Source organism: Mirounga angustirostris, unplaced genomic scaffold (genome assembly GCF_029215605.1).
Source record: "Mirounga angustirostris isolate CCGP_5_RB_7025 unplaced genomic scaffold, mMirAng1.0.hap1 SCAF_2, whole genome shotgun sequence".
In the NCBI taxonomy this organism is placed as follows: Eukaryota; Metazoa; Chordata; class Mammalia; order Carnivora; family Phocidae; genus Mirounga; species Mirounga angustirostris.
The window spans coordinates 186,378,968-186,406,742 of NW_026991710.1; the positions used below are offsets into that span (position 1 = coordinate 186,378,968).

Genomic DNA, 27,775 nt, shown 5'->3' on the forward strand with positions numbered 1-27,775 from the left:
ACGCTCCCCCTTGAAAGCATGGACCAGTGCATGGTCCAGGTACCCTAGCTGACCTGCCGCCTCAGTGAGCCCTAGACCCATAGCCCACATAAGCACCAGCCATCCCACCAAGGCAGCCAAAGGACAGTGCACACCAGGACACACCTGGTTAGCATTCACTACAGCTCCACCCTTCACACCAAGGTGACACAGGTGCAAAGCACCCTAGAACACAAGAGGCCCACACCACTTTGGCTTCAAACAGCTTATTAGGGCACCCAGGTGCAAAGCGCTCCAGAACCTTTCAGTTGATGTCTGCCTCAGACCCAGCTGTCTGACAGGGTGCCCCCTGCACAGAGGATCCTAGAAACCCCGGCCAGTGCTTGCATTGGTTTCAGCCACCCCACAGGGCACCCCCTATGCAAAGCACCCCAGAACACACCTGCCTGTACCAGACGCAGTTCCAGTTGCCTGGCTGGAGGACCCTCCACACTGAGAACATTGGTGCACCCTGGCTTGCACCCAGTTCAGCTTTAGCTGTCCTGCGAAGGCACCGCCTAAGCAGAGCATCCCAGGATCTCCTGGCCTGTACCCCATCTCAACTCTAGCTATCTCTTTACAGATAGTCCTGGAACAGCCATTTATATCTACTTCAGCTTCACTATCCTGCCAAGGTGTCCTCTGTATACAGAGACCCAACCACCGCCCCACCACCACCACCACCACATGCCTCCACTTCAGTTCAGCTGTGCTGCCAGGGCATCCTCTGTGCAGTGAGCTAAGGGACCTGCTGGCCTAACATAACCACCTAGGCTTCAGCTCCCCTCCAGCTTTGGGCACACCTTACTCAGAGCATCCCAGGGCACCCCAGCTTATACCCACATCAGCTTCAGCTGTCCTGTCAGGGTGCCATCAACACAAAGAATCTTGGGACACTTTGGGTTGTGTCTACTTCAGCTTCCGCTGCACTGCTGGACCTAAAGACACATACAAACTGAAAGTGAAGGGATGGAAAAACAGTTACCATGCAAATGGATGTTGGGGAGGGGGGGAGCCAGAGTAGCAATATTTATATCACACAGAACAGACTTTAAAACAAAGACTGTAACAAGAGACAAAGAAGGGTATTACATAATGATAAAGGGATCAAACCAACAAGAGGATATAACAATTGTAAATATCTACATATCCAACACAGGAACACTTAAAGCAAATATTAACAAAGAGAAAAATTGACAGTAATGCAATAACAGTAAGGGATTTTAACACCCCACTTACATCAGTGGATAGATCATCCAGACAGAAAATCCATAAGCAACTGTCTTGTAATGACACATTAGACCAAGTAGACACAACATACACAGAACATTCCACCCAAAAACAACAGAATACACAGTCTTTTCAAATGCACATGGAACATTCTCCAGAAGAGATCACATGTTAGGCTACCAAACAAGCCTCAATAAATTTAAGAAGATTAGATTCATACCATGCATCTTTTCTGACCACAAAGGTATGAAACTAGAACTAAATCACAAGAAAAAACACAAAGATGTGAAGGCTAAACAACATGATACTGAACAACCAGTAGGTCAATGAAGCAATCAAAGAATAAATAAAAAAGTACATGGAAACAAATGAAAATGAAAACACGATGGTTCAAAATCTTTGGGACCCAGCAAAATGAGTTCTAAGAATATATAGCAATACAGGCCTACCTCAAGAAACAAGAAAAAAAAAAAAAAAGAAAAGAAAAGGCTCAATCTAACCTTACACCTAAAGGAACTAGAAAAAGAGAAACAAAACCCAAGGTGAATAGAAGGAAGGAAATAATAAAGATCAGAGCAGAAATAAATGACAGACAAATACACACACACACATCAATGAAACCCAAGAGATGGTTCTTTGAAAAAATAATGAAAATTCATAAACTCTTAGCCAGACTCATCAAGGAAAAAAAGAGAAAGGACCCAAATAAATAAAATCAGAAACAAGACAGAAGTAATAACTGATATCACAGAAATACAAAGGATTATAAAAGAATGCCATGAAAAATTATATGTCAACAAATTGGACAACCTAGAAAATGGATAAATTCCTAGAAACACATAGTGTTCTAAAACTGAATCAGGAAGAAATAAATATCCAAACAGGCCAATTACTATTAACAAAAGTTAATCAGTAATCAACTACCAAAAAATAAAATCCAGGACCGGAATGATGCACAGGTAAATTCTACCAAACATTTAAAGAAGAGTTAAAACCTATTTCCTTCAAACTATGCCAAAAAATAGAGGAGGAAGGAAAGCTTCCAAATACATTCTATGAGGCCAACATTACCCTGATACCAAAAGCAGACAAAGACACCACAAAAAAGAAAACATGGCTACAAAGATCCTCAACAAAGGGGCACATGGTTGGCTCAGTCAGTTAAGCGTCTGCCTTCAGCCCAGGTCATGATCCTATGGTCCTGGGATTGAGTTCTGCATCGGGCTCCCTGCTCAGCAGGGAGTCTGCTTCTCCCTCTTCCTCTGCCCCTCCCCCACTCATGCTCACTCGCTCTGTCTCTCAAATAAATGAAATATTAAAAAAAATAATAATAAAATCACAAACCACATTCAACAATACATTAAAAGGATCATTCACCCAACCAAGTGGGATTCATTTTGAGGATGCAAGAATGGTTCAATATTCACAAATCAGTGTGATACACCACATCAACAAAACGAAGGATAAAAATCATATGATCATCTCAATAGATGCAGAAAAAAACATTTGATAAAATTCAATATCATTTCATGATAAAAAAAAAAAAACAACCTCTCAACAAACTGGGTTTAGAGGAAATATACCTAAACATAAAAAAGGCCATTTTTAAAAAAAATCCACAGCTAACATCTTACTCAATGGAGAAAAACTGAGAGCTTTTCTTCTAAGATCAAGAACAAGACAAGGATGTCCACTCTTGCCACTTTTACTCAACATAGTACTGGAAGTCCTAGCCACAGCAATCAGACAAGAAATAAGAAGCATCCATATTTGCAAAGAAGTTAAACCATCACTATTTACAGATGACGATACTATACATAGAACACCCCAAAGACTTCACAAAAAAAAAAAAAATGCTATAAGTAATAAAGGAACTCAGTAAATTTGCAGGATACAAAATTAATACCCAGAAATTGGCAGCATTTCTATACACTAATAATGAAGTAGCATAAAGAGAAATTAAGAAAATAATTCCATTCACAATTGCACCAAAAAGAATAAAATATCTAGGATATTATTTACCTAACAAAAGAGGTAAAAGACCTACACACTGAGAACTATAAAACATTGATGAAATAAATTGAAGATGACACAAACCAATGCTCTTGGGTTAAAAGAATTAATATTGTTAAAATGTCCATATTACCCAAAGCAACCTACAGATTGAATGCAATACCTATCAAAACACCAACACCGTTTTTCACAAAACTAGAACAAAAATTACTCAAATTTGCATGGAATCACAAAAGACCCTGAGTAGCCAAAGTAATTTTGAGAAAGAGCAGGGGGTAGGGAAAAATGGGTGAAGGAGTGGAAAATGGAGAATTCCAGTTATGGAATGAATAAGTTACAGGAATAAAAGGCACACCATAAGAAATATAGTCAATGATACTATAACAGCATTGTGTGGGTGACAGATGATAGCTACACCTGTGGTGAGCATAACATGTTTAAATTTGTCAAATCACTATGTTGTAAACCTGAAATTAATGTTCATTGTGTGTCAACTACATTCAAATAAAAATTATTTTTTAAAAAGTATTGATGCTTACAAATGTGAAAAACTATGGTCTCATATTTTCCTTTATTATAAAATTATATAAATGGCAAAAAAAGAGAATGAATTCAGGTATTGAAAAAAGGAGTAAAGGAAGGTGAGCATTGTATCAATTTAAATACAGAACTAAGATTAAAGAACTGTGAGACTTAACAGTTACAAAATAGAATATTTGTGTTGAAACCATTGCCAATATAAACAACTAAACTAAAAAACTACACCCTTTTACTTTTAACCTATCTATGTGTTTACATTTAAAGTGGGTTTATTTTAGAAAGCATGTAAATGGGTCTTTCTTTTTACCAAGTCTGGACAATCTATGCCCTTAAGTTGCAGTGTTTAGCTATTTACATTTAATGTAATTATCAATGTTTAATGTAATTGATTTCTATGTATTTGATTTCTATTTGTCCCATCTATTTTGTTCCTTTTATCTTTTCCTGCCTTCTTTTGGATTAATTAAGTATTTAGGATTACAGTTTCTCTCCAATTTGTCTTATCAGAAATCTCTGTTTACTTTTTAAAGGCTGCTCTAGAGTTATATATTTTTAGTTTACTACTGATTTTCTTCAAATGATATTATAGCAATTCATATACAATGGAAGACTTTTATAATAACATATCTTTTTTTCCCTCCTCCCATTCTTTGTGCTACTGTTATTTAGACTTTACTTTTATATATGTTATAAACCCAACAAATTTTTAATAGTTTTACTATAAATAATAAGTTACCTCTAACTTTTTTTTTTTTTAAGATTTTATTTATTTATTTGAGAGAGCGAGAATGAGAGAGAGTACATGAGAGGGGGGAGGGTCAGAGGGAGAAGCAGGCTCCCCGCCGAGCAGGGAGCCCGATGCGGGACTCGATCCCGGGACTCCAGGATCATGACCTGAGCCGAAGGCAGTTGTTTAACCAACTGAGCCACCCAGGCGCCCCAGTTACCTCTAACTTTTTAAAGAAATTAAACCAGGAGGGGAAAAGAAGTTTTTTCTATTTACCATTTCTAGCATCCTTTTTTTTTTTTTTTTCATTTTTAAAATTTTATTTATTTTTTTAAGTAGGCTCCACGCCCAACATGGGGCTTGAACTCACAACCCTGCGATCAGGAATCACATGCTCTACCAAGTGAGCCAGCCAGATGCCCCCCTAGCATCCTTTAAACCCACGTTTCCATCTGATCATTTTTATTCTACCTGAAAACTTTCCTTAACATTTCTTGTAATGCACGTCCCACCTCTTCTCTTTCTCAGTCTTTATTTCACCTTAATTTTTTGAAAAATGTTTCAGTGAAAATAGAATTCTGAATTGAGTTTCCTTGAACTCTTTGAAGATGTCATTCTTTTCCTGACTTGCATCATTTCTGATAAGAATTATCATAGTCTTTTTTTCTCTGGCAGATGTTAAGATTTTTCTCTTTATCACTGCTTTCCTATAATTTTATTATGATGTGTCTTGGTGTGCATTTTCTTTATGCTTATCCTGCTTATTATTCCTTGGGCGTCTTAGATTGGGGTTTTTAACTTTTTTCATATTTGGAAAATTTCAGCCACTATTTCTTCAAATCTTTTTCTCTCTGCTACTTTCTAAGACTTGGTAACACATATGATACTTGATACTGTTCTAGAGCTCACTGACATTCCTTTCATTTTTTTTGTCTTTTTTCTCTGTGTGTTTCATTTTGGATATTTTCTTTTTTTAAAGATTTTATTTATTTATTTCACAGAGAGAGAGAGCGAGCGAGAGCAGGAACACAAGCAGGGGGAGTGGGAGAGGGAGAAGCAGGCTTCACACAGAGCAGGGAACCCGACGCGGGGCTCGATCCCAGGACCCTGGGATCATGACCCGAGCCGAAGGCAGATGCCTAATGACAGAGCCATCCAGGCGCCCCGGATATTTTCTATTTTTATATCGTCAAGTTCACTAGTTTTGTTTTTTTTTTTCTTTTGCAATGTCTAATTTGCTAGTATTCCCATTTACTGAAAATTTTCATTTCAGATATTTTTTCATCTCTAGATTTTCCACTTGGTCTTGTTTATGCCTTCAATTTCTCTCCTCATTGCACTCATATTTTCCTTTAAATACATTAACATAGTTATACTAGCTATTCTAATGTCCTTGCTGCTAACTCCATCTCTGCTACTTGTGGGCTTGTTTCTAATGCCTGATTTTTTCTGGTTATGGGTCACGTTTTCCTGCTTCTTGGTATGTCTAGTAGCTTTTTATTGGAACGCAAACACTGTAAATTTCATATTGTTAATTGTCTAGATTTTTGTTTTGTTTTCCTCTACAGAAAATGGGGTAGTTCTGTTGAGATTAGTTACTTCTGTTTCAATATGATCCTTTTGAGGCTTGTTTTAAAATTTTTGTTAGGGTGGGTGTAGCGCAACGTCTAGTGTAGTCTAGATCCTCTGGGATCTCCACTGAATGCCCTAAGAGACTGACAAAGACCCTCCATGGGCTGGTGGGAACTTCCCATCCTCAAATGATTCCCGGCCCTATGTAAGCTGTGGGAACCAGTTAACTGACAGGTCCCCAGTTGTCCTTTGCCTTCCTTCATGGAATTTAACCCTATGGGTGCCTTAGCAGTCAGCAGAATTAAGGGGACTCCAGTGCACAAGTCTGAACTCTTTTCCTATGTAGCCCTTTCCTCTCTAGAACTCTACCCCACAAATTCCAGACACTTTAGACTCTCTGAGTTCCAATTTCTGTCTCATATGAGCAAGGCTACCATACTTGGAGATTCCCCTCTATCCTCTATAGTCCAGAAAGTGCCTCCAAATAAAAAGGAATTGCAGGACTCACCTCAGTTGTTTCCTCTTTCTCATTGATGACAGTCCTGCACTGTGTCCAATGTCTAAGAAGAGGGGTTGTGTATGTCTTGTACAGTTTTCAATTGTTTAAGGAAGGAGAATAAGTCCAGCCCCTCTTACTCTATCTCGGCCAGAAGCCAATTTGGGACAGTCAAGTTTGGGAAATTTAGAAAGTCCTCTGAATGGACAGAACATAGCAGCAATCTCTCTAGGTAGCTGGTAACTGTAGGAATGTTTTCTCACTGAATCTCCCCCATCTCTAGAAAAGCTGCCTGTGACTAGGGTATGTGTGTACAGTACTATTGACTAGCCATTCCTCACTTTAAGGTGTATAAGTAGAGAGCCACACGTTAGGCTATGGAGCCCTCCAAAAATAAAAAATAAAAAAAAGTAACCAGGGTAAGTATTATTATGAGAATAATGCCAGAATAAGAACCTTACTCTTGGAGCCCTAAAAAATATCTGGGGGTAAAATTCTGGGCTACCCAAACTGGGAAAGTACTGAGAATAGGAAGGAGGTAGGAGAAAAAAGAAATAGACTGAAAAAGTCTTTCCTCAACACACTTTAAATGTTTCTAGCTCTATTCTTACTTTTTATTTATTTTTTATTATTTATTTTTGGTCTATTGTATTTTTTTTTTGAAACTTCTTTCATTTCTCTGGGCTCATTATTTTAGTATTATATTTTTAGTGTCAGAGAAAGAAAGCCAGCAAATAAATGTGTTCTACCTGCCAGTTTTAAGTGGAATCCCCTAATATATTAGTGTTGTAATTATGTTATAAACAGCCTCATAGTATATTTTTGGTTGGGACAAATATCCTCTTCAAAATAAAATTTAGAAGTAGCTAGTCAAGTTTTATTATTTTTAATTCTGTAGAGATTTTAATTGAATTGCATTAAATCTATTGATGTAGTAAAGAGAAATAGCATATTTACAATATTGAGTCTCCCTAGAACATGGCGTATTGTTCAGCCATTCTTTAAATTTTCATTTTAACCCTAAGTTTCCTTAGCTTTTTTCTATTGTACATAGAATAGTTTCACACTTCCTGACATATTTTTTAAAAACTATCTTTTTTTGCAGAAAACTATATATACATCCTGTTAATTGGACTATTTTATTATTTCTAATATTGTTCAATAGTTTCCTTTTACATTGTAGGTAGGTAACTATATCACCTGCAAGGAACAATGTTGTATTTCTTTTTGTAACCTTTATTCCCCTCAGGGCTTTTTCTTATCTTACTGCATTAACTGTATTTTCTAAAGCACAGAGTTAGAGTTGTTGATGGCTCTAGCTTAATGTTTGTTATGATTCTGATATATCCTTTATAAAAATTAAGAAAGGTTCTTCCTAATCCTCATGTCCTAAGAGGTTTTAAGTGGAAAGGGTATTTAATTTTGTCAAATGGCTCTCCAGCATCTATTGGGGGGACGTGTATTTTTTCCATTTTAATATATTACTTAAGCTAATTATAATAGATCCACTAATGTCAAGCTATTGCAGTAGTCATAGAATAATCAATCTTATTTTATGATCGTTTAAAATGTGGATTTATTGGCTGATACTTGATTTTGAGGTTTTTTTAATGAGTTAGAAATATTATTTTCCTTTTTAGCTATCCTTGTCCAGTTATGCTAGCCTCATAAAATAAATGGAAACTCTTTTCATATTTTTCTATGACCAAGACAATTTAAATAACAAAAGGCTGGGGCACTTGGGTGGTGGCTCAGTCGGTTAAGTGTCCGACTCTTGATTTCAGCTCAGGTCATGATCTCAGGGTTGTGAGATGGAGCCCCGAGTGGGGCTCCATGCTCAGTGCAGTGTCTGCTTGAGATTCTCTCCCTCCCTCTCCCTTTGCCCTCCCCTCCCCCGTTGCCCTTCCCCTCCTCCTACTCACACACATGCTCTCTCTAAATAAATAAGTAAAATCTTAAAAAGAAAAGAAAGAGTAAAGAAAAGAGAAAAAGAAAATAATCAATAGATACATAAATAGTTTATGCCCCTTAAATCAAGTGTGTGTGCTCCTTTATTATCATTTCAAATATCTTAGTTTTTCTACAGGCTTCACTATTCCTGTTACTGGTTCCTGCATTTGCTTTTCTGTAAATGGACACTATGCATTTATGTAAACTCTAAATAAGTTCTGCCAACTGTCATACTGCTTCTTATGCCCCCCAGTAAGGCATCAGATGAGCATTCCCATCTATGAATATTATGTGAAGTGTGTGTTATTATTGGAGGCACATCAATAAAAATTAATTACAGCCAATGAAGGCGTAAGTGTAAATGAGCAATTATTTAAATTTTAATAAAATCTGAAAATATAAACCTCATCTCAAAAGAATGCATACATTTATAAGGCTTATTTAGTAACACTTATCAATATATATGACTTTCATTCAGTTATGTGCACCTGGTAAAATTATTCCTAAAGACAAACGTATTCCCTTTGGATCACATTATATCCTTGATAATATCTTTAAGATGTTCATTCTACACTGTCCTTTGCATAGGAAATAAAGATTTTAAATATTCTTTTAGAAAAAAGTAAATCATATGAGATATAAAAATATATATATTATATATTATATATATATTACTATATTTTACAATAGTAAAAATTCTGTGTACCATCTTTAATCCTTTTAAAATCCAGATACATCTGAATTGACATAGTATCCCCCCCTGGAAAAAAAAAAAAAAGCAAGTTGGAAAGAAGAGTACTGCAGTCTCTATACATTCTGATTTCCAGCTCTGAGAAGCCTAGAATGGCAAAGGGACAAGTACTAAGGAAGTCACCATGGATCAAAAATAACTTCCCCAATATATTACATTAATAGATATTATAAATTTCCCTTTTTAAATCCTACCACCACCACACCCAACTGAATAAGGACAGTTTGATAAAGACCTCGCTGTGAATTACAGTAATGTATTTAAATCATATCTTTCAAGAACAGATATGTTTTAAAGTGGTAGGACAAATGAAAAAGAGATAATCTGGGAACAAGAGAATAAGACCTAGAGGGGGATGTTCCAGGACAGGCAGCTTTGGACAGCTACAAATGTGCATAAGAGGACACCAAAGACAAATTCCATCCATCCTGTAACTTTGTATTTTTGTAAGATACTCAACTAAAAAGGCATTCCCCATTCTCCCTTCCTCCAACTCATCCTGAGGCTGCCATCGGCTAATATGAAGCTTTACACAGGCCATAAGTAGAAGGCATGAGACCACATAAATGGAGACATTTGCCTCACTCTGTAATGTGCATACATGAATCTATGCAATATGAGTGGATCCATATTTCTCTTTGAATATTAAGAATGCTTTAATGGGCTATGACACTTGGATAAGCTATCAATCCAATTTTCAAATACCTCTAAGAAGAAATACAAGGTAAGAACTTAATGTGCTGTTTCTACCCCTCTAGCCCCAGCCTTCACTCTGGCTCTCCGAGCTTGCAATTCTTCAACATTAGGAGTAAGCTTTCAAATGATAGACAACACTTCAGGATTTTATGACATGTCTAAATATTATTTTCTCCCCAGAACACAGATCTAAACAAAGATCAACAACCATATACTAAATTATTAACAAATACTATTTATTCATCAATAGTACTAAAACAAGGAAGAATATTAGATTTGCAGGCTTAAATATCTTTTAAATGTTTGAGATATGTTCCACATCTTATGTTTTATGCAAATAATTAGCACTCCATAATGAATTACTGGTAGTCACAACCTAGAAAGTTATTTGTCTTCCGAATGCTAATAGGACTGTACTGAAGCAGTCTTGTAGTTCTTCATATTTAGTGTCCTAAAATTGGAAAATAAATGCACATTTAATTTTTTAGGTGCAGGTAATATATCTGTACATTCTTGTAAAAAAGTTTTGCAATAAAAAAACTAATCATCAAAAACCAAATTCTTTCACCAGATTAAAAAGTGTCACTTAAAATATAATTTAAGAAGGAAAAATTGGTTCGAGGGGACCAATTTTAAATACCACCCAGAGGTTTATTAATTTTAAAATCAGGGTAAGGGGTGCTTGGGTGGCTCAGTCAGTTGAGCATCTGACTTAATTTTGGCTGGTCATATGATCTTGGGGTTGTGGGATGGAGCCCTGCATCAGTGCTCTATCCTTGGTGCAGTCTGCTTGGGATTCTCTCTCTCCCTCTGCCCTTGCCCCTATTTGCATGCTCTCTCTCTAAAATAAATAAGTAAATAAAAGCTTTAAATAAATAAATAAAAAAAATTGGGGTAAGAGAAGTTATAACTTGCTTTAGGATAGTATTTGTGATAATATAAAAAGTATCAATAAACTCAAAATTACTAAACAGAAGATAAACTTCTGATTATCCAAAAGAGCAATCAGTTATTCTTTTCTCTGCTACAAACATACATACCATAGAACTTTCTCAGGTCTGTTCTCTGGATAGAAAAGAACACTCAGAAAAGCTGAAACTAACCCCTCCCCCCCCCACCTCCCTAAAAATCCCATCTATTTGAGGGTGAGTGTGGTGAAGAAAATTCTAATTTTACTCTCTGTTCTATATTACATAGACAGAGTTGGGCAGAGTACTGATAGATAAGGAGCTTGCCAAAGGATGAAGATCAAAGGACATGAAAAGAAGACTCCATATATTCCCATTTCCACCAACTAGGCCCGTTAGAATATTATGCCTTTAGACAACAGTTAAATTACATAAATAATGATGAGCAGTCTTATTTTGGGGACAGGATAGTAAGATTGGTATTATAATCACTGTTCACAAGGGATACAAATGTACTGAGATGTTTTAATAAAAGAAAAGAATGTGAATTTGGTCTCCTTTACCTAATCTAGTGTATGATTACACTGAAGTTAGAAATACGTAAATTAGCTTAATTGGTATTAAAACTTTTTAAATGAATAGATAGAAATGTAATCAAATGAATTCTTCCACTTATTCATGATCTTGCACACACACAAAAAAGGAATGATGGATTATCCTTTTCTAATTTATATTCTGAACTCCTGAGAACTTCTTTTCAGTTTTGAGAGTACTCAAACCTCGGGCAAAATTGAACTTTTAAAATACTTTAGCAATATACTTTTCTTCAAAGTATTATAAACTGATGTTAATAGCTTTTTTAACTAACCAAAATATTTCCTAGAAGATTTCATGAAAGATTATTTAAAACTTAAGGAGAGAAGTCTTAAATGTCATCAGAATTCTTCATAATTACTGAGAGCCTGGAGCCCACATAAAGATAATAATTTAACAAAGATCAAAAACACCCTTTGAGAAACAAACAATGTTAATCTGTACTGCTAACTGAACTATAAATATCTAAACAGTCTCAAACAACTCATAAGATACTACAGATTTGCTTTAAAAATTATGAACAGAATAGTTTGTACAGACAAATTAAGCTTTTTCAGTTAGAAATTTTAGAACATGGGAAAGAACTTCTACAAGGAAGAGCTTCTGTATAAAAGGAGCTGAGATTTTCAAAGACACCCAGATTTGTCATTGTTTAAAGTATGTATAAATAGGAGATATTATTTTGAAGGGATCAAAAAGTCAAAAACAATTTTTCTTAGTTTACAGGCTAAGGTAATATATTACTACCTTTTGACATTCAAGGTCATTATACTTTCAATTGGTCTGCTCTTTGGTCCACTTGGTGGGTGGAAAATCTTAGCACCTTTGCTGGAAATCTGGTTTGCCAATTTAACCACATAAGGGTCAGCAGAATGTGAAGGGTAAGGGTCAAATGTTCCTGCCTTCATTCCACCAGCCTACAATAAAAACAAATAAAAGACAATTTAATGTAGTTTTGTAAAATGCTTTTAATAAAATTAGACTGTGAAGAAGTTCATACATATTTGTGTATTGTCTATAGAGTTGGTTTTACATTTAAAGAAAGTTGTCTATACAGACATACCTCAGAGATATTGTGGGTTCAGTTCAAGAAAATTGCAATAAAGTGAATATCACAAAAAAGCAAGTTAAATGATTTTTTTGGTTTCCCAGTACATATAAAAGTTATATTTACACTATGCTGTAGTCTATTAACTGTGTAATAGTATTGTGTCTAAGAAAACAATGTACATACCTTAATTTAAAAATGCTTTACTGCTAAAAAAAAAAATACTAAACATCATTTGAGCTTTCAGTGAATCATATTCTTTTTGCTGATGGGAAGTTCTTGCCTTGATGTTAATGGATGCTTACTGACCAGGTGGTGACTGCTGAAAGTTAGTGCGGCTGTGGCAATTTCTTTTTTTTTTTTAAGATTTTATTTATTTATTTGAGAGAGAGAGAATGAGAGACAGAGAGCATGAGAGGGAGGAAGGTCAGAGGGAGAAGCAGACTCCCTGCCGAGCAGGGAGCCCGATGCGGGACTCGATCCCGGGACTCCAGGATCATGACCTGAGCCGAAGGCAGTCGCCTAACCAACTGAGCCACCCAGGCGCCCTGTGGCAATTTCTTAAAATGAGACAATGAAGTTTGCCATATTGATTGACTCTTCCTCTCATGAATGATTTCCCTGTAGCATGCAATGCTGTTTGACAATGTTTTACCCACAGTAGAACTTCTTTCAAATTGGAGTTGATCCTCTCAAACTCTGCTGCTGCTTTATGAACTAAGTTTATGTAATATTCTAAATCCTTTATTGTCATTTCAACAATCTTCACAGCATCTTTATCAGGAGTAGATTCCATCTCAAGAAACTACTTTCTTTGCTCCGACATAAGAAGCAACTCCTCATCCATTAAACTTTTATCATGAGATTGTAGCAGTTCAGTCCCATCTTCAGGCTCCTAATTCCAGTTTTCTTGCTGTTTCCACCATATCTGCAGTTACTTCCTCTACTGAAGTGTGAACCCCTCAAAGTCATCCATGAGGGTTGGAATCAACTTCCAAACTGTTAATGCTGATATTCTGACCTCTTCCCATGAATCACAGATATTCTTAATAGCATCTAGAATAGTGAACCCTTTCCAGAAGGGTTTGAAGTGGCTTTGCCCAGATCCATCAGAGGAGTCACCATCTATGGCAGCTATAGCCTTATGATATGCATTTCTTAAATAATAAGACTTGAAAGTTGAAATTATTCCATGGTCCACGGGCTGCTGAACAGATGTGTTAACAGGCATGAAAACAACATTAATCTCATTTTACAGTGCCATCAGAGCTCTTGGGTGACCAGATACATTGTCAATAAACAGCAATATTTTGAAAGGAATCTTTTTTTTTTTTTCTGAGCAGTAGGTCTCAACAGTGGGTTTAAAATATTCAGCAAACCATGTCATAAACAGATGTGCTGTCATCCAAGCTTTGTTGTTCCCTTTATAGAACACAGACAGAGTAGATTTATCATAATTCTTAAGGGCCCTACAATTTTGGTTATGGTAAATGAGCACTGGCTTCAACTTAAAGTCACCAGCTGCATTAGCCCCTAACAAGAGAGCCAGCCTGTCCTTTGTAGCTTTGAAGCCAGGCAGTGATCCCGCCTCTCTAGCTATTAAAGTCCTAGATGGTATCTTCTTCCAATAAAGGGCTGTTTCATCTACATTAAAAATCTGTTGTTTAGTGTAGCCACCATTATGAATTCTCTTAGCTAAGTCTTCTTAGCTGTAACTTGCTGCAGCTTCTATATCAGCACTTGTTGCTTTACCTTACACCTTTATGTTATGGAGATGGCTTCCTTCCTTAAACCTCATGGACCAACTTCAGCTAGCTTCAAACTTTTCATCAGCTTCTTTACTTCTCTCAGCCTTCATAGAAGAGAGTTAGGGCCTTGCTTGGGCATAAGGAAATGTTGTGGCAGGCTTGATCTTCTAACCACTAAAACTCTCTTCATCAGCAAGAAGCCTATTTTGCTTTCTTATCATTTATGTGTTCACTGAAGTAGCACTTTTAATTTCCTTCAAGAACTTTTCCTTTGCATTCACAACTTGAGTAACTGTTTGGCACAAGATGCCTAGCTTTCAGCCTATCTCTGCTTTTGACATGCCTTCCTCGCTGAGCTTAATCATTTCTAGCATTTGATTTAAATTGAGACATGTGGGGCACCTGGGCGGCTCGGTCCATTAAGCTTCCGACTCTTGATTTTGGCTCAGGTCATGATCTCAGGGTCATGAGATCGAGCCCTGTAGGGCTCTACACTCAGCAGGGATTCTGCTTGAGATCCTCTCTCTCTCTCCCTCTCCCTCTGTCCCTCCTCTCCCCACCTCTGTCTCTTTCTCCCTCTCTAAAAAAAAAAAATAATAATAATAATAAAGTGACACATGCAACTCCTCCTTTCACATGAACACTTAGAGGCTATTGTAGGGTTATTAATTGGCCTAATCTCAATACTGCTGTTTCTCAGGAAAGAGGGAGGCCCAAGGGGGAATGGCCAGTACATGGAGCAGTCAGAACACACAACATTGATCAATTAAGTTTGCCATCTTACATGGGTGGTGTTCATGTCACCCCTCAAACAATTAAAATAGTAACAGCAAAGATCACACTGATCACAGATCACCATAACAAATATAGTAATAATAATAAAGAAGTTGAAATATTGCAAGAAGTATTAAAATGTGACACAGAAACACAAAGTGAGCAAATACTGTTGGAAAAATGGCGCCAATAGACTTGCTCAAAACAGGATTGCCACAAACCTTCAATTTGTAAAAAAAACACAGTATCTGTTAAGCACAATAAAGCAAAGCCCAATAAAACTAAGTACACCTGTACTGTTCAAATACCAGCAGTCTCCCTGCCGCCAATTTTACGAGGCAAGACACTGTAATTTCCAAAAGTTCTCTATTAAAATGCAAATGTTTATAAGAAAGTAATATTCCAAACTCTTGCCAAGTATTAATATTTTAGTAAGAGTTTACCAGATCAAGCTATCATCTAGTTAAGGGGTGAACCTATTACTGAGGGAATAAGACTTAGGTCAAATATATTTTGATACAGTCCTTAAAAGAATTGGGGCTCAAAACCAGAGGATGCTCAGAAAAGAGGCCAAAGGTAAGATCTGTCCAACTGGGAGGCTGACATAACAAGAGTTTATTAAATATCAGTCAATGATGAAAAAGATACTAAAAATTTTTTAAAATAAGGAATAGCACATAGAAACAGAAGGTGCGAAGAAAACGTGATCTACTTTATACTGTTCTTATAGTCTATTAAGAAAAGTCAAAGTTATTTTTTGACCTGTACACAAAACAAATAATTGCTTTGACTTTTTAAGCTGATTTGTCACAATTTTAATCTTTATATTATATATAGTTACCAAGAAAACTCTATAGAATCATAATAAGCCATTTAAGTAGGCATTCTTTATCTTACAGTATCTAAGCCAAATATAATGAAAATTAAAAGACATAATTGTAATATTTCAAGTTTTCCAGATTGAGGACACATAGATTCTTTTGAATCTATGCTAACATCTACTTATAACAAAATAAAACAAAGCATATAAAAAAAAATACAGACCAGTTACACTTAAAATTATTGATGCAAAAAATACTTAAAAAATTAACAAATAAGGTAAACTAGTACACTTAAAGATTAATACAACATGGCCAAGTGGGATTCATCCCAAGAAATCTATTATTATTATTCACCTTATAACAAGTCAAAAAGAGAAAAAAATATATAGTCTAAGTAGATTATACCAAAACATTCAATATAATTCTACATACATTTCTGATTTGTCCCTATTTTTGGCATCTATAAATATGAATAAATATTTACACTAGAGTAAATTCAAGTAATTCAGTAAATTTGAGATTAAGGCAAAAGATGGCCACTGTTGCTAACCTAAGCTACTGGACAAGAACATGACTTAAGAGCTATAAATACTGGAAAGGAGGGAGCAAAATTATTTGCAGAGAATGTAATCATATATTTGAAAATCTAAAGAGAATCAAGATAATACCCATTAGAACATAAGAAAACTTAATGAAATGGCCAATTATCAAATGTTTTTATAAAGATAAATTATATAAGGGAATATATGATGGGAAAAAAACTGTTGACCAGAGCCTTAAAATAAATAGAAATAAAATACAAGATATATAAACCTGTGTGAAGTAAAATATAGAATCCTACAAGGTAACTAAAGGTTTTTATAAGTAGTTTATTTCTAGATCAGAAGATTCAAATCATAAATAGGCTAATATGTCCAAAAATCTGAAGATTTAACTTTTTAGCAAAATACCAAACATCTTTCTCCCCAGAGCTTTAGAAAATAACTTCAAAGTTCTACAGAATAAATATGGGCAATTAGCCAATGTAATTTTTTTAAAGAGTAACAAGAAATTAGACCATCCCAAATTAAAATGTAACAGTAATTAAAAGTAACTTGGTATAGGTAGAAATAAACATCAAATAAAATGGAAATTGAAGGGAAAAAATGGGAGTTTTGATTTGACAAGGGTGCAATTTCAAAGCAGTGGTATTAAAAATAATTCTATCAGTGATATTTGGAACAACTGGCTTTTTAAAAAACCAATTTTCTTGAAGTCTAATTCACATACAATAAACTGCACCCACTTAAAGTTTACAATTCTATGACTTTTGAGAGCTGTATATGCCCTTGAAACCATGACTGCAATCAAGATATAGAGCACATCTTCCCTCAAAGTTTCATCCTACCTTAAAAACTGGATTTTGAGGGGCGCCTGGGTGGCTCAGTCAGTTAAGTGTCTGCCTTCAGCTCAGGTCGTGATCCCAAGGTCCTGGGATCAAGCTGAGCTCATCCCTGTCCCTCTGCCCCTCCCTCAGCTTGTGCACATGCGCTTGAGCACACTCTCTCTCTCTCTCTCTCCTCTCTCTCAAATAAATAAATAAAATCTCTGAGAGAAAAAAACCTGGATTTTGAGAAAGATAAAACCTGAATCCTTACCTTGCTCATGTCAAAATACATTTCAAATGAAGATTTAAATGCAAAAGGGTAAGACTAATAGAAGAAATCAAGAATGTATATTTTTATAATATTGGTGGTAAGGAAAGTCATTCTGAGAATGACATAAAACTCAGCATAAAGAATTGATAAATTTGACTACAAATTTATTAAATTTCTGAATAGCACAAAATACCATAACTGAAGTCAAAGATTCAACAGACTAAAAAAATTATTTTCAACACAAATGACAAAAGAGTATCATTAATATATTAGAAGATCTTACAAATCAATATGAAAAAGACAAATATCCTAATAGAAAATCTGCAGGGAAAATGAATAGGCAATGCACAAAAGACTCAAAGTATAAACTAAGGTTTATAAACAGTAAGAAGCATTTTTATTTTTATTCACACTTGTAAATCTCAGCAGAGTAGGAGAGGGTTCATTTTAATCACATTTCAAAAACTAAAAGATGGTCTGGCTTTTCATGGTTCTGTGAATAACTATGCCTAAGATCTAGAGAGGCACTGAGAAAATCCATTGTAAACTCAAATACACTTAAAGTGATTAGTAATTATTTCATTTCAAGAGCTCCATTATTCCCTACACTAGCCAGGCTTTGTTGACTTTTCATAATTTTGTTAAAATAAATTTCACAATTCTTACTGTGAATAATAAACAGAGGTTTATTATTTACATGGCTAATAAAATGATGTGCCAGAAAAAAAACAATTCTTTATAATGTGTAATAATTTTTAATTCTAAAATTTTTAACTTACCTTTTTACCGGGAGAAGAGGGCTTAAAGGGGTGTGCAAGTAATTCTTTCTTCTCTGTTTTTTTAATTGGTGGTAAAGACTTCTCAAACAAATAAGGATTGATATCAAAATATTCCCTTGGGTAAAGGTTTGACTTGAAAGGTGTTCCTTTAACTAAACGATGGTGTTCTTCATTCTCTTTCTGTAAATCAGAGTTCGAAATTACATAACATAAATTATTCAAATTAGAAGTAACAGTTAAATTTTCTTTTATATTTTAACAGAAGCATGTAGGATTTTTAAAATATATACCGCTAGGTTCACTTCTCTAAAACATTCAGTTGTTATTTTGTTTCTATGACACAAAAGAGATCTCTTCCACACCACGGTGGTAAGGATAATCTAACCATTCCATTTATCCTTTGGGGCAGTGTGTCTCAAATTTTAGTTTTCATAGGAATCCCCTGATAATTTATTTAAAATACATATTACAAGCTCTTCTCTCAGAGATTTCTAATCCTCTTGGTTTGCTAGATGGCCCCCAAATCTGTAGTTTTATCAGTCACCCCAGGTGATGCTGATACAGGTTACCATAAAGCAATGCTTTAAAGATTACCTTTTGCTAGAGTATGGTCACCTTTTACTAGAATATTGTGTTTGTTTTGCCAAACCCTGCCCTAGAGTATTCAGTTGAGTATGAATTGGCGCATATATGTGAGGAAGCTACTCAAAGCCAAAAAAAGAACGGCCTAAAAAGACTAGAAGTAACAGTGTCTGGCTCTTACCACAGGGCTGGCAAGAGTTCTGATTCCATCAGCTATATTGGAAAACATGACTCCCAGGGCACTGGGTAGAGCACACAGAAAGGGGTGACCCCAGGAGCAGGGATAATTAGCCCTAGATTGAGCATTGCTCCTGCTTAACAAATCTTAAAAGTGAGACCTGAAAAAAAATCAAACTGTTTCCAAGTCATTTCACTGCATTCCACAACAAAGCACAAGAATTTTTATAATACAAAAAAACATACAGCACTCAATAAAGTAAAAGTCACAGTGCCTGACATCCAATCAAAAATCACTAATAATACAAAGTAGGAAAATATGACCTCTACCAAGAAGAAAAATCAGTAATTCAAAATCAACCAAGAACTAACATAGATGTCAGAATTAGCAGAGAATGAAATAGAAACAATAATTAAACTGTGTTTTATATGCTCATAAAGCTACATAGAGACATGTAAGATATTAATAAAAAAAAAAAAAAAAAAAAAAAAAACTCAAGTAGAACTCCTGGAGAGCAAAAGCACAATGTGTGAGATCAGAAATACAAAGGATGGCATTAATAGCATATTGGACCTTGCAGAAGAACAGATTAGTGACCTTAAGGACATAGAAAAAGAAACAATTCAAAATGAAATACAGAGAAGGAAAAAAGAGAAATAAAAAAAAAAGCAAACAGAGCACTGATAAACTGTGGGACAATTTCAAGAGATCTAATGCATATGTAATAGGAGTCCCTGAAGGAGAGGAGAAAGATAGAAGAACAGAAAAATTAACTGAAGAAATAATAGCTGAAAATATTCCAACTTTGATGAAAACTATAAACCCACAGATCCCAGAAGCTCAATAAACCCCAAGAACAAGAAGCAAGATGAAAACACCACCAAGGCACATCATAATCAAATGGCTCAAATGAGGAACATAGAAAATCTTAAAAGTAACTAGAAAAAAAAGGACAGTAAGTACATATAGAAGAACAAAAATCAGCATGACAGCAGATTTCTTGTAAGAAACAATCAAGCAAGAATGCAGTGGAGTAATCTCTTTAAAATTCTAAAAAAATATATAAAATTTCTGACTTATAAATAATAAGTTTTGAAAATAAGAACAGAACTTTACTATTAGGAGAGAAAAGTATTTCATGCACATAAAGTTTAGGATAAAAGACTAATTACTGGGGTGCCTGGAGGGCTCAGCTGGTGAGGTGTCTGCCTTCGGCTCAGGTCATGATCCCAGGGGCCTGTCAGGCTCCCTGCTCAGTGGGGAGTCTGCTTATCCCTCTCCCCAACCCCCTGCTCATGCTCTCTCTCTCTTTCTCTCCCAAATACATAAATAAAATCTTTTTTAAAAAAAAGACTAATTACTGAGTCATTGATAAAACTGTCTTGTGTGTGTTTATATATTATGTGTTATTACTACTATTCCTACAGATAAAAAGTGGCTTATACATAATTTTATGATAATCCATACATAGAAACAAAGATGCTTATTAAATGACCAATGTTTCTGCCCAATTTAATAGAAAACTTTTCCTGAGTTTGGACACACCCCTTTGCAAAAATGGCTACTATCCTTCTGTCTCGTGGCCCCACTGCTGCTTAAACTCACCATGGCAAAATTGTTGAAGACTGCAGGCCTAAAACTAATAAAATGCTTGTCATTTAAGTTCTATTGCTTAATGTCCAAACTTGACTTTTCATTAATGCCAGTTTCCTTTAAGTTATATTGAAATTGTTAAATTATGTTGATACTGCTCCAAAATTTATAAGGTTTCCTCTACTCATTCCCATGTAGGCTTTGTCTGTATAAGTGACTATGCTTCATTCAAAGTCAAATATTATATAAAATGAGTGTAGAGGCATATACCAGTACATTTAGCTTTTATATCTGTCATTTAATAGAGTACTTTCTCTCATCCTATCACTCCCTCTTTTCTGTAGGTATTCATCCATTCTGTACCTTCCACCTTCTCTTTTCTCCCTATCACTCCTGCATTCCATTTGTTGATCATAATGGCTTGATTAGGCCAAGGGTACTACCACTACTGTCCTAGCCACAGATACTAGGGTGTGGTGGGAATATAGCAAAGGCTTAGGACATGACTCTTCTACTCAAAACAGGACATAGCTGATCAGGCCAAGTTAACAGAAGCCTCACAGCTATTTGAGAGAGATATAAGGTACATGTGGTCAACGATAGCAGGAGATAAAAGCTTAGCCTGGGAAGAGCTGAGAAGATCTACAGCAAGATATGAAATCTAGTATCAAAAAGGTAAAATTATCACAATTCATAAACATCAGTCTACCATTGCCCTGTAATACAAATACTGATAAAATAAAACAATCCATAATCAGATCACAAACGAATTCTCTAGGTCAACTAAAAGAAAGATTGAAAAAAGTTAAAATAGATTATTTTACCTTATAATTTAGTTTGGGTGCATCGTAGAAATCAGCAGAGTGTGAAAACTGTTTACCTATGGTAATATTTGCATAGCTAAGGAAGGAAATTAAGTAATGGTGATTTTAGGATTCAGAAATTTTAAATTTTATTTTTTTAAGTTTAAAATAAGTGATATGAAAGTATGAAAAATATCTTACCCATATCCAGTTCCTTTCTTTCCTGGGTTTGTGTATAAATTCTTTCCAGGTGCCTCATATTTTTCTCTGGGTCTTGACTGTGCACTGAAGAATGGCACAGGACCACCTAATGTTCCATAGTAGCTTCCTAAACCACATCTTAAATACAGTTTTTAAAAAACAAGGCAAAATAATACAGTAAATTTTGTGTTATACATATTTGATCACAATTTATAAAAAATGACTGAAAAAGGAACAAAATACATGCAATGGAATTGACTTGCCTAACTTTAGTAAGAAAAAGCAACCAATTTTTTTAGTTCTTAATCTAATTTCCCCCATTTTCCAAAGTCACAAATTTTCAGATGAGATAATGTTTTTAATTTTTTATGCTTATTTTAAATGTACCACATAAACAAAATTTCATAATCTCTAGGCAGTGATAATAGTTTCCATTAATTCAGAAGATTGCAGTTTTACTAACCTCAAAAAAACCCCAGCACAATTAAGCACAAAATTGGCCTTCAACCAATCCTCATCCATCACAAATTCTACAGTCAACATTACAGTGTGCATTAACGTCATATCATAAAGCTCAGCTATATAATATAATGTAACAGACTATACGATTTTCTTTGTTTAGTGGTTTAAAGGTAAGAAAAAAAAATGAACCTTCACATTGACAACTGTCACAACTAAAATATTGTTAAACTCTATGCATGTATCTTCACAATGATTTTTAAATAACATGTCTTGATAAATTATCTTCTTTATCAAAAAAGGCTTCTCCTAATTTAATAATTTTTATGTATACTTTTTAAAAGTTTTTACAAAGCAGAAAAAAGAGTAAAGGGCACAGAATACCCAAGGCAGTTTTTTCAAGGTTTTCAAACAAATGTATTTGCATTATTTAATTAGCTTTTATTACATAAATAGAGAGCAATGATATAATCAAAAATTTAATGAGATGAGGATCTACTTAATCAAAACTACCTGTCAACTTATATCACCCAATATAACTGTCTCCACCTAAGAGAAGTTCATCCTAAAAATCATATTTTAAAAAATGAATCATACTTAAGTCCTCCAGAGAAAGACTCAATTTGGGCTAGAGGAGAGAAATGGGCAGATGTATTTATGACTTTTCCCCCATACACTTACGGCTTTTTATCTCCACTACTAGGGAGGAAGGCTTTGCCTAGATTTTTTTTTGCTTCTTCCATCATATGCCGTCTCCTCACTTGATTCAGATTTACATAGCCTTCACCTTCAAATATCCTTACAAAATGGGGATCAAAATAACCTGCCTGGAGATTTGACATTTCTTTGGATCCCCCAGGTAGCATCTGTTTATTTTTGCTTGCAGCCTCATTAAAGGGTCCTTTAAAAATAAATTAGGAATATCATAACTTTGAGCTAATAATTAAAGAACATGAAAAGTAACTGAGAAAAGTTTCAAACTGTGGGACTGGGGCCAGTGAGTTTTGAGCTCTAAAATGCTGTCTCAAAATGTTCACTGAAAGCTCTGTGTTGCAGATTATATTGACTATAAGATCTAAGAGGTTTCTACTGAATCATTTTAATAATTAGGTCCTGGTTATAGACTCTGTTTTTTAGAGTGGAAGAGACCACGAAAAGCATTTAATCCAATGCTTCCCCATCTATATACTAGAAAACACTGTGTGAGATTATCAGCAAGTACGTGTGTATGGGTGTGTGTGTTGAGGTTGAAGGGAAGGGTGTTCCATACACAAACTGAGGCAATTCCCCTCTTGGATATATACTCAACACACATGAGTGTCTATACTCACTAAAAGATGTGAACAAGAATTTTCACAGCAGTTTCATTCGTAATATTCAAAAACAAGTAACTACTCAAATCTCCATCAACAGTAGAACAGATAAATAAACGTGATATATTTATACAATGAAATACTAGTAGCTCAGTAATTTTTTTAGAAGGCTGTTTTTATAAGTATTTAGAGCTTCTTTTATAATTTAGATCTAGGAGAGCTCAATTTGGGAAGTCCTTCAGCAATGTGAAAATTTTTTTGAAGTGCAAACAATCCTTAAATCAACCAGTTAGTTAAATATGAATTTGTATCACTGATTTTTTTAACTTACATTTTTTAAAAGGTAATATATTCACATGGTTCCAAATTCAATAACATGTTTTTACAATAAATTTTCCTCCCACACTTGTACATCCAGTTCCTCTCCCACAGGAAATCATGATATTTTGTTTTCCAGAGAATGTTTAAACATGTCCCAATGAATATTTTCATATATATCCTTTTCCATCTTTGATGCTTAGCATAATATAAAATAAACGATTCTGCACCTTGATTTTTTTATTTAACAATATATCTTGGAGATGTTTCATGTCAGTGTATTCTTTTTGTAACAAAGGAGTCATTGAATAGCCAAAAATTTAACTGAGATATTTAAAATGTTTATTTACGTTAGCTCTTTATTATTTATGACTCTTCTAAAAATCCCTCAGCTATTCACTTAGCATTTCACTTTTCAGGAAAGTAATCATGGATGGCCTTTTGGGATGCAAATGTAAATGCTGCTTGCATAACAGAGTGTCCCATCTGAGAAACCATAAGCTAAAAACAAAATATTCTGAGAGAAAACTGCCATGCACCTTTGGAAAGAAGTAAAATTACCTATGACAGAGAATACACAAAGGAAGGGTATCCCAGTGAAAGGAGCTTCCAGCTCTTATAAAGTTAAGTTGTCTCTTAACTCTATCGAAATTTCATAAGTTTATTCAACTTTAAACTTAATGCTCTAAAATATAGAGCATTAAAATATACCACTTAACCTAAATATTAAATCCAAAATTTCATATAGAAAATATCCACTATTAAGCTGTAAAGAAAACCAGATATACTTACGATTAAATGATGACACATATTTATCACCAACAGTAACATATTCCATCTCACTGAACAGGCCAATCCTCTCCATATCAGTTTTCCCTCCTTCCATAGGCATGGTTGCTTCTTGTGGTGGTATTCTCTATATCGACAACTTCAAAGGTTCTTTATGGCTATTTCTTTTATAGCAAAATCCTACTTTACATTGAAAAATACAGGAAAAAAAAATTTTAGGAAAAAGGCAATTATTAATTTTCAGTCCAAATAATTTTCAGCCTGAGAATTAGCATTCACTATAAAACAATGGTCCCACACTATGTGGGGAAATAATCTACTTTGTGGGGCTGAAGGGGAATAACAGCATTCAAAATTATCACCATGAACCCTCCCCTGGATTCTCTGGGTGAAGTATCCACAAATTCCAAAGACATGTGTATGACAGCATCTGTCTCATTGCCATTCATCTGTTGTAAATGATAAAACTGTTACTGTATAGTATAAATACTGTGTAAACAGCACCTTTCTTTTGAGAAGTTCAAAGTAGATTTAAAAATCATAATTACATAAGGCGGGGGGCACTTTCAGTTTAGATCAAATGATTTAAACATACTGCTTTGTCTCTCGTGTTGGAAATTAACAGTTTTTCAGAATGCACAACACATATAGTTATTATGTGTTATCCTATGTTCTTGAGTTTTCTCAAGTTTAAATGAAAACAAGAAATGTGTCACTGGCAAAATCAGTTCACAAAGGGGATGGATGGGAAAGGACAATTGTCTAGGCAAGATAAAAATTAAGAACAACAAACGATAATGCACAAAGAATTAAGAGTACTTGTTAAAGGCTATGAATCTTCTTTTGAAATATCACATTAAACATTCAAGTATTTATTTAATTTTTTTTAATTAGACATGTTCTGGAAAGGAAGACCAAAGAGCTAAGGAATATTTGCCTCGACTTCATCATTATATATACATATATATATATTTAAATACATATATGAAATATATTTTTTTTAAATAGGCTCCACACCCAGCGTGGAGCCCCAAGGGGGTTGGGGGGGCCTTGAACGCACCACCCTGGGATCGAGACCTGAGCTGAGACCAAGAGTGGGTCACTTAACGGACTGAGCCACCCAGGCGCCCCAATAATATTTTTTAAGTACCAACTAGATCTAGGCACTGGGCATACATTGCTGAATAAAGCAAACACTGGCTTTTACTTCCCAATTTATAATCCAAGGTAAGAAACTTTTGCCTTGAATTTCAGTGACACTAAACACACTTGCCTCTTTGGAACTGTGGCTCCTCTGAGCATCAACACTACTAACGGGTAATATCAAAGACGCAAGTGAAGACTCCGTTAAAATAAAGCGTAAGAAGATACGCTTCCGAAAGAGCCAAGATGTCCATCGACAGATGAATGGATAAAGAAGAAGTGGTATATATATACAATGGAATATTATGCAGCCATCAAAAGGAATGAGATCTTGCCATTTGCAACGACGTGGATGGAACTGGAGGGTATTATGTTGAGTGAAATAAGTCAAAAAGAGAAAGACATGTATCATAGGATCTCACTGATATGAGGAATTCTTAATCGCAGGAATCAAACTGAGGGTTGTTGGAGTGGGGGGTGGTGGGGGAGGGATGGGGTGACTGGGTGATGGACACTGGGGAGGGTGTGTGCTCTGGTAAGCGCTGTGAATTGTGCAGGACTGTTGAATCTCAGATCTGTACCTCTGAAACAAATAATGCAATATATGTTAAGAAGGAAGAAGAAGAAGGTAGCAGGAGGGGAAGAATAAAGCAGGGGAAATCGGAGGGTAGACGAACCATGAGAGACGACAGACTCTGAAAAACAAACAGGGTTCTGGAGGGGAGGGGGGGAGGATGGATTAGCCTGGTGGTGGGTATTAAAGAGGGCACGTTCTGCATGGAGCACTGGGTGTTGTGCACAAACAATGAATCATGGAACACTTCATCTAAAACTAATGATGTAATGTATGGGGATTAACATAAGAATAAAAATTAAAAAAAAAAAAAAGAAGATACGCTTCCATTTCCCCCCATTCCACCTCTTCCTCTGATCAGGTCTGTTTTAAAAGCAAACGTCCGTCAGTTGGGATGTGCTACTTTCATTTGTGGGGTGGTTCAAAGCTCCATCCCACTGCCCGACCACAAGGGCTTCCTGTGCTGTTACAGGGGCTCAAACCCTTTAAATGGCTCACAAGGTCCGCTATCACCCACGTCTGTCACCATGGGAACCCCACGCCCTGGCCCCTGGGCTCCATTTGTCTTCTTTCAGTTCTCCGATGAGCCTCGCTCCCGCCCAGGACCACGGCACCCGCTGTTTCACTTCATGCAAGTACTTCACCGTGCTGACTCCTCTAGCTCCCCCAGTTAACACTGATGCTTCGGATCGTGTGGCTCATTGATCACTTCTTTAATTACCTCATACCTTGTACTACTTTTTCCAAGCCCTCGCCATGGCTTATCTAATGGGTTATCAGTTCACATACAGCGTGCGGGAATCCTTTAATTAACAGCTGTCTTCCCCACTCAACTGTTGGCTCCACCAAGGCAGGAACCGGGGTGAGTTTGACTCTACCCTACCACCGCGTTCCCAGGGCCTGCGCAGCGCCTGGCACACAACAAAGCGAGCCACAGAGGGGAGGGGGAAAGGAAAGAAGCTCCCGCCTTGAAATTGCCCACTATTTAACTCTTCTTGAGCAACATTTACAGAATCGTTCATTCATTCAACAACCACTTTGCAAACCCCCCCCCCCCCCGGGTGAAGCTCGCCGACAGAAGCTAGGCAAACACTGCAAAGGGCACGGCTCCTGGCCCCAGGGAGCTTCCAGTCTAAGCGGGCGAGCACGTAATTCAGTGCAGCACAAGTGAATTTGGAAAGGTCCCTCACGCTTAAAGCGCTGAAGGGAGGGGGCGCTGAAGGAGGGGAGGAAAACGTCTGGCTGAGGCGACAGGAAAAAGATTTCCCATTAAGGAAACAGGCGCGGAGCAGGCAGGGAGTAGGTAGGTATCTGAAGGCCAACACCCTGCGGCCCCGAGGACCAAGTCACCTGTCAGAAGGACACCCAGTCCGACAGCCGGGACCAGGTCGTCTGAGCTCGGGTCCGGGTTAACTCAGCGGCAGGGGCGACAGGTGCGGCGAGCCACCTCGCGCAAGCGCTTCCCGCGCGAGGCCTCGCTGCGAAGCGCCTCCGCACGCTCCACGCACTGCGGCGATCGA

The 27,775-nt window shown here is 36.1% G+C and overlaps 1 protein-coding gene across 2 annotated transcripts; it reads right to left on the reverse strand.

The window, feature by feature from the left end:
* Positions 1-728: 728 nt before the first annotated feature.
* CFAP96 (cilia and flagella associated protein 96) lies at positions 729-27,733 on the reverse strand. Of its 2 annotated transcripts, none has more exons than XM_045879654.2 (8): positions 27,606-27,733; positions 24,542-24,718; positions 22,800-23,019; positions 21,660-21,797; positions 21,480-21,555; positions 18,303-18,482; positions 12,243-12,412; positions 729-10,444 (listed from the first exon to the last, which is right to left on the reverse strand). In XM_045879654.2, the coding sequence occupies exons 2-8, from the start codon at positions 24,639-24,641 to the stop codon at positions 10,396-10,398; spliced, it is 933 nt and encodes a 310-aa protein (XP_045735610.1). In that variant the 5' UTR covers positions 24,642-24,718; positions 27,606-27,733; the 3' UTR covers positions 729-10,395. The 2 variants fall into 2 exon arrangements, with proteins under 2 accessions (XP_045735610.1, XP_064441763.1); XM_064585693.1 differs by having other exon boundaries at positions 24,542-24,721; positions 27,606-27,732.
* Between the last annotated feature and the right edge of the window lie 42 nt (positions 27,734-27,775).

Bases quoted from the DNA above. Each gene is read 5' to 3' on its own strand.
- CFAP96 (XM_045879654.2), bottom strand. From the start codon at position 24,641: ATGCCTATGGAAGGAGGGAAAACTGATATGGAGAGGATTGGCCTGTTC. The intron at 23,020-24,541 runs GTAAGTATATCT...TTATTTTTAAAG, and splicing joins ATATGTGTCATCATTTAATC to GACCCTTTAATGAGGCTGCA. The intron at 12,413-18,302 runs GTAAGTTAAAAA...TTTTTATTGTAG, and splicing joins CCTCTTCTCCCGGTAAAAAG to GCTGGTGGAATGAAGGCAGG.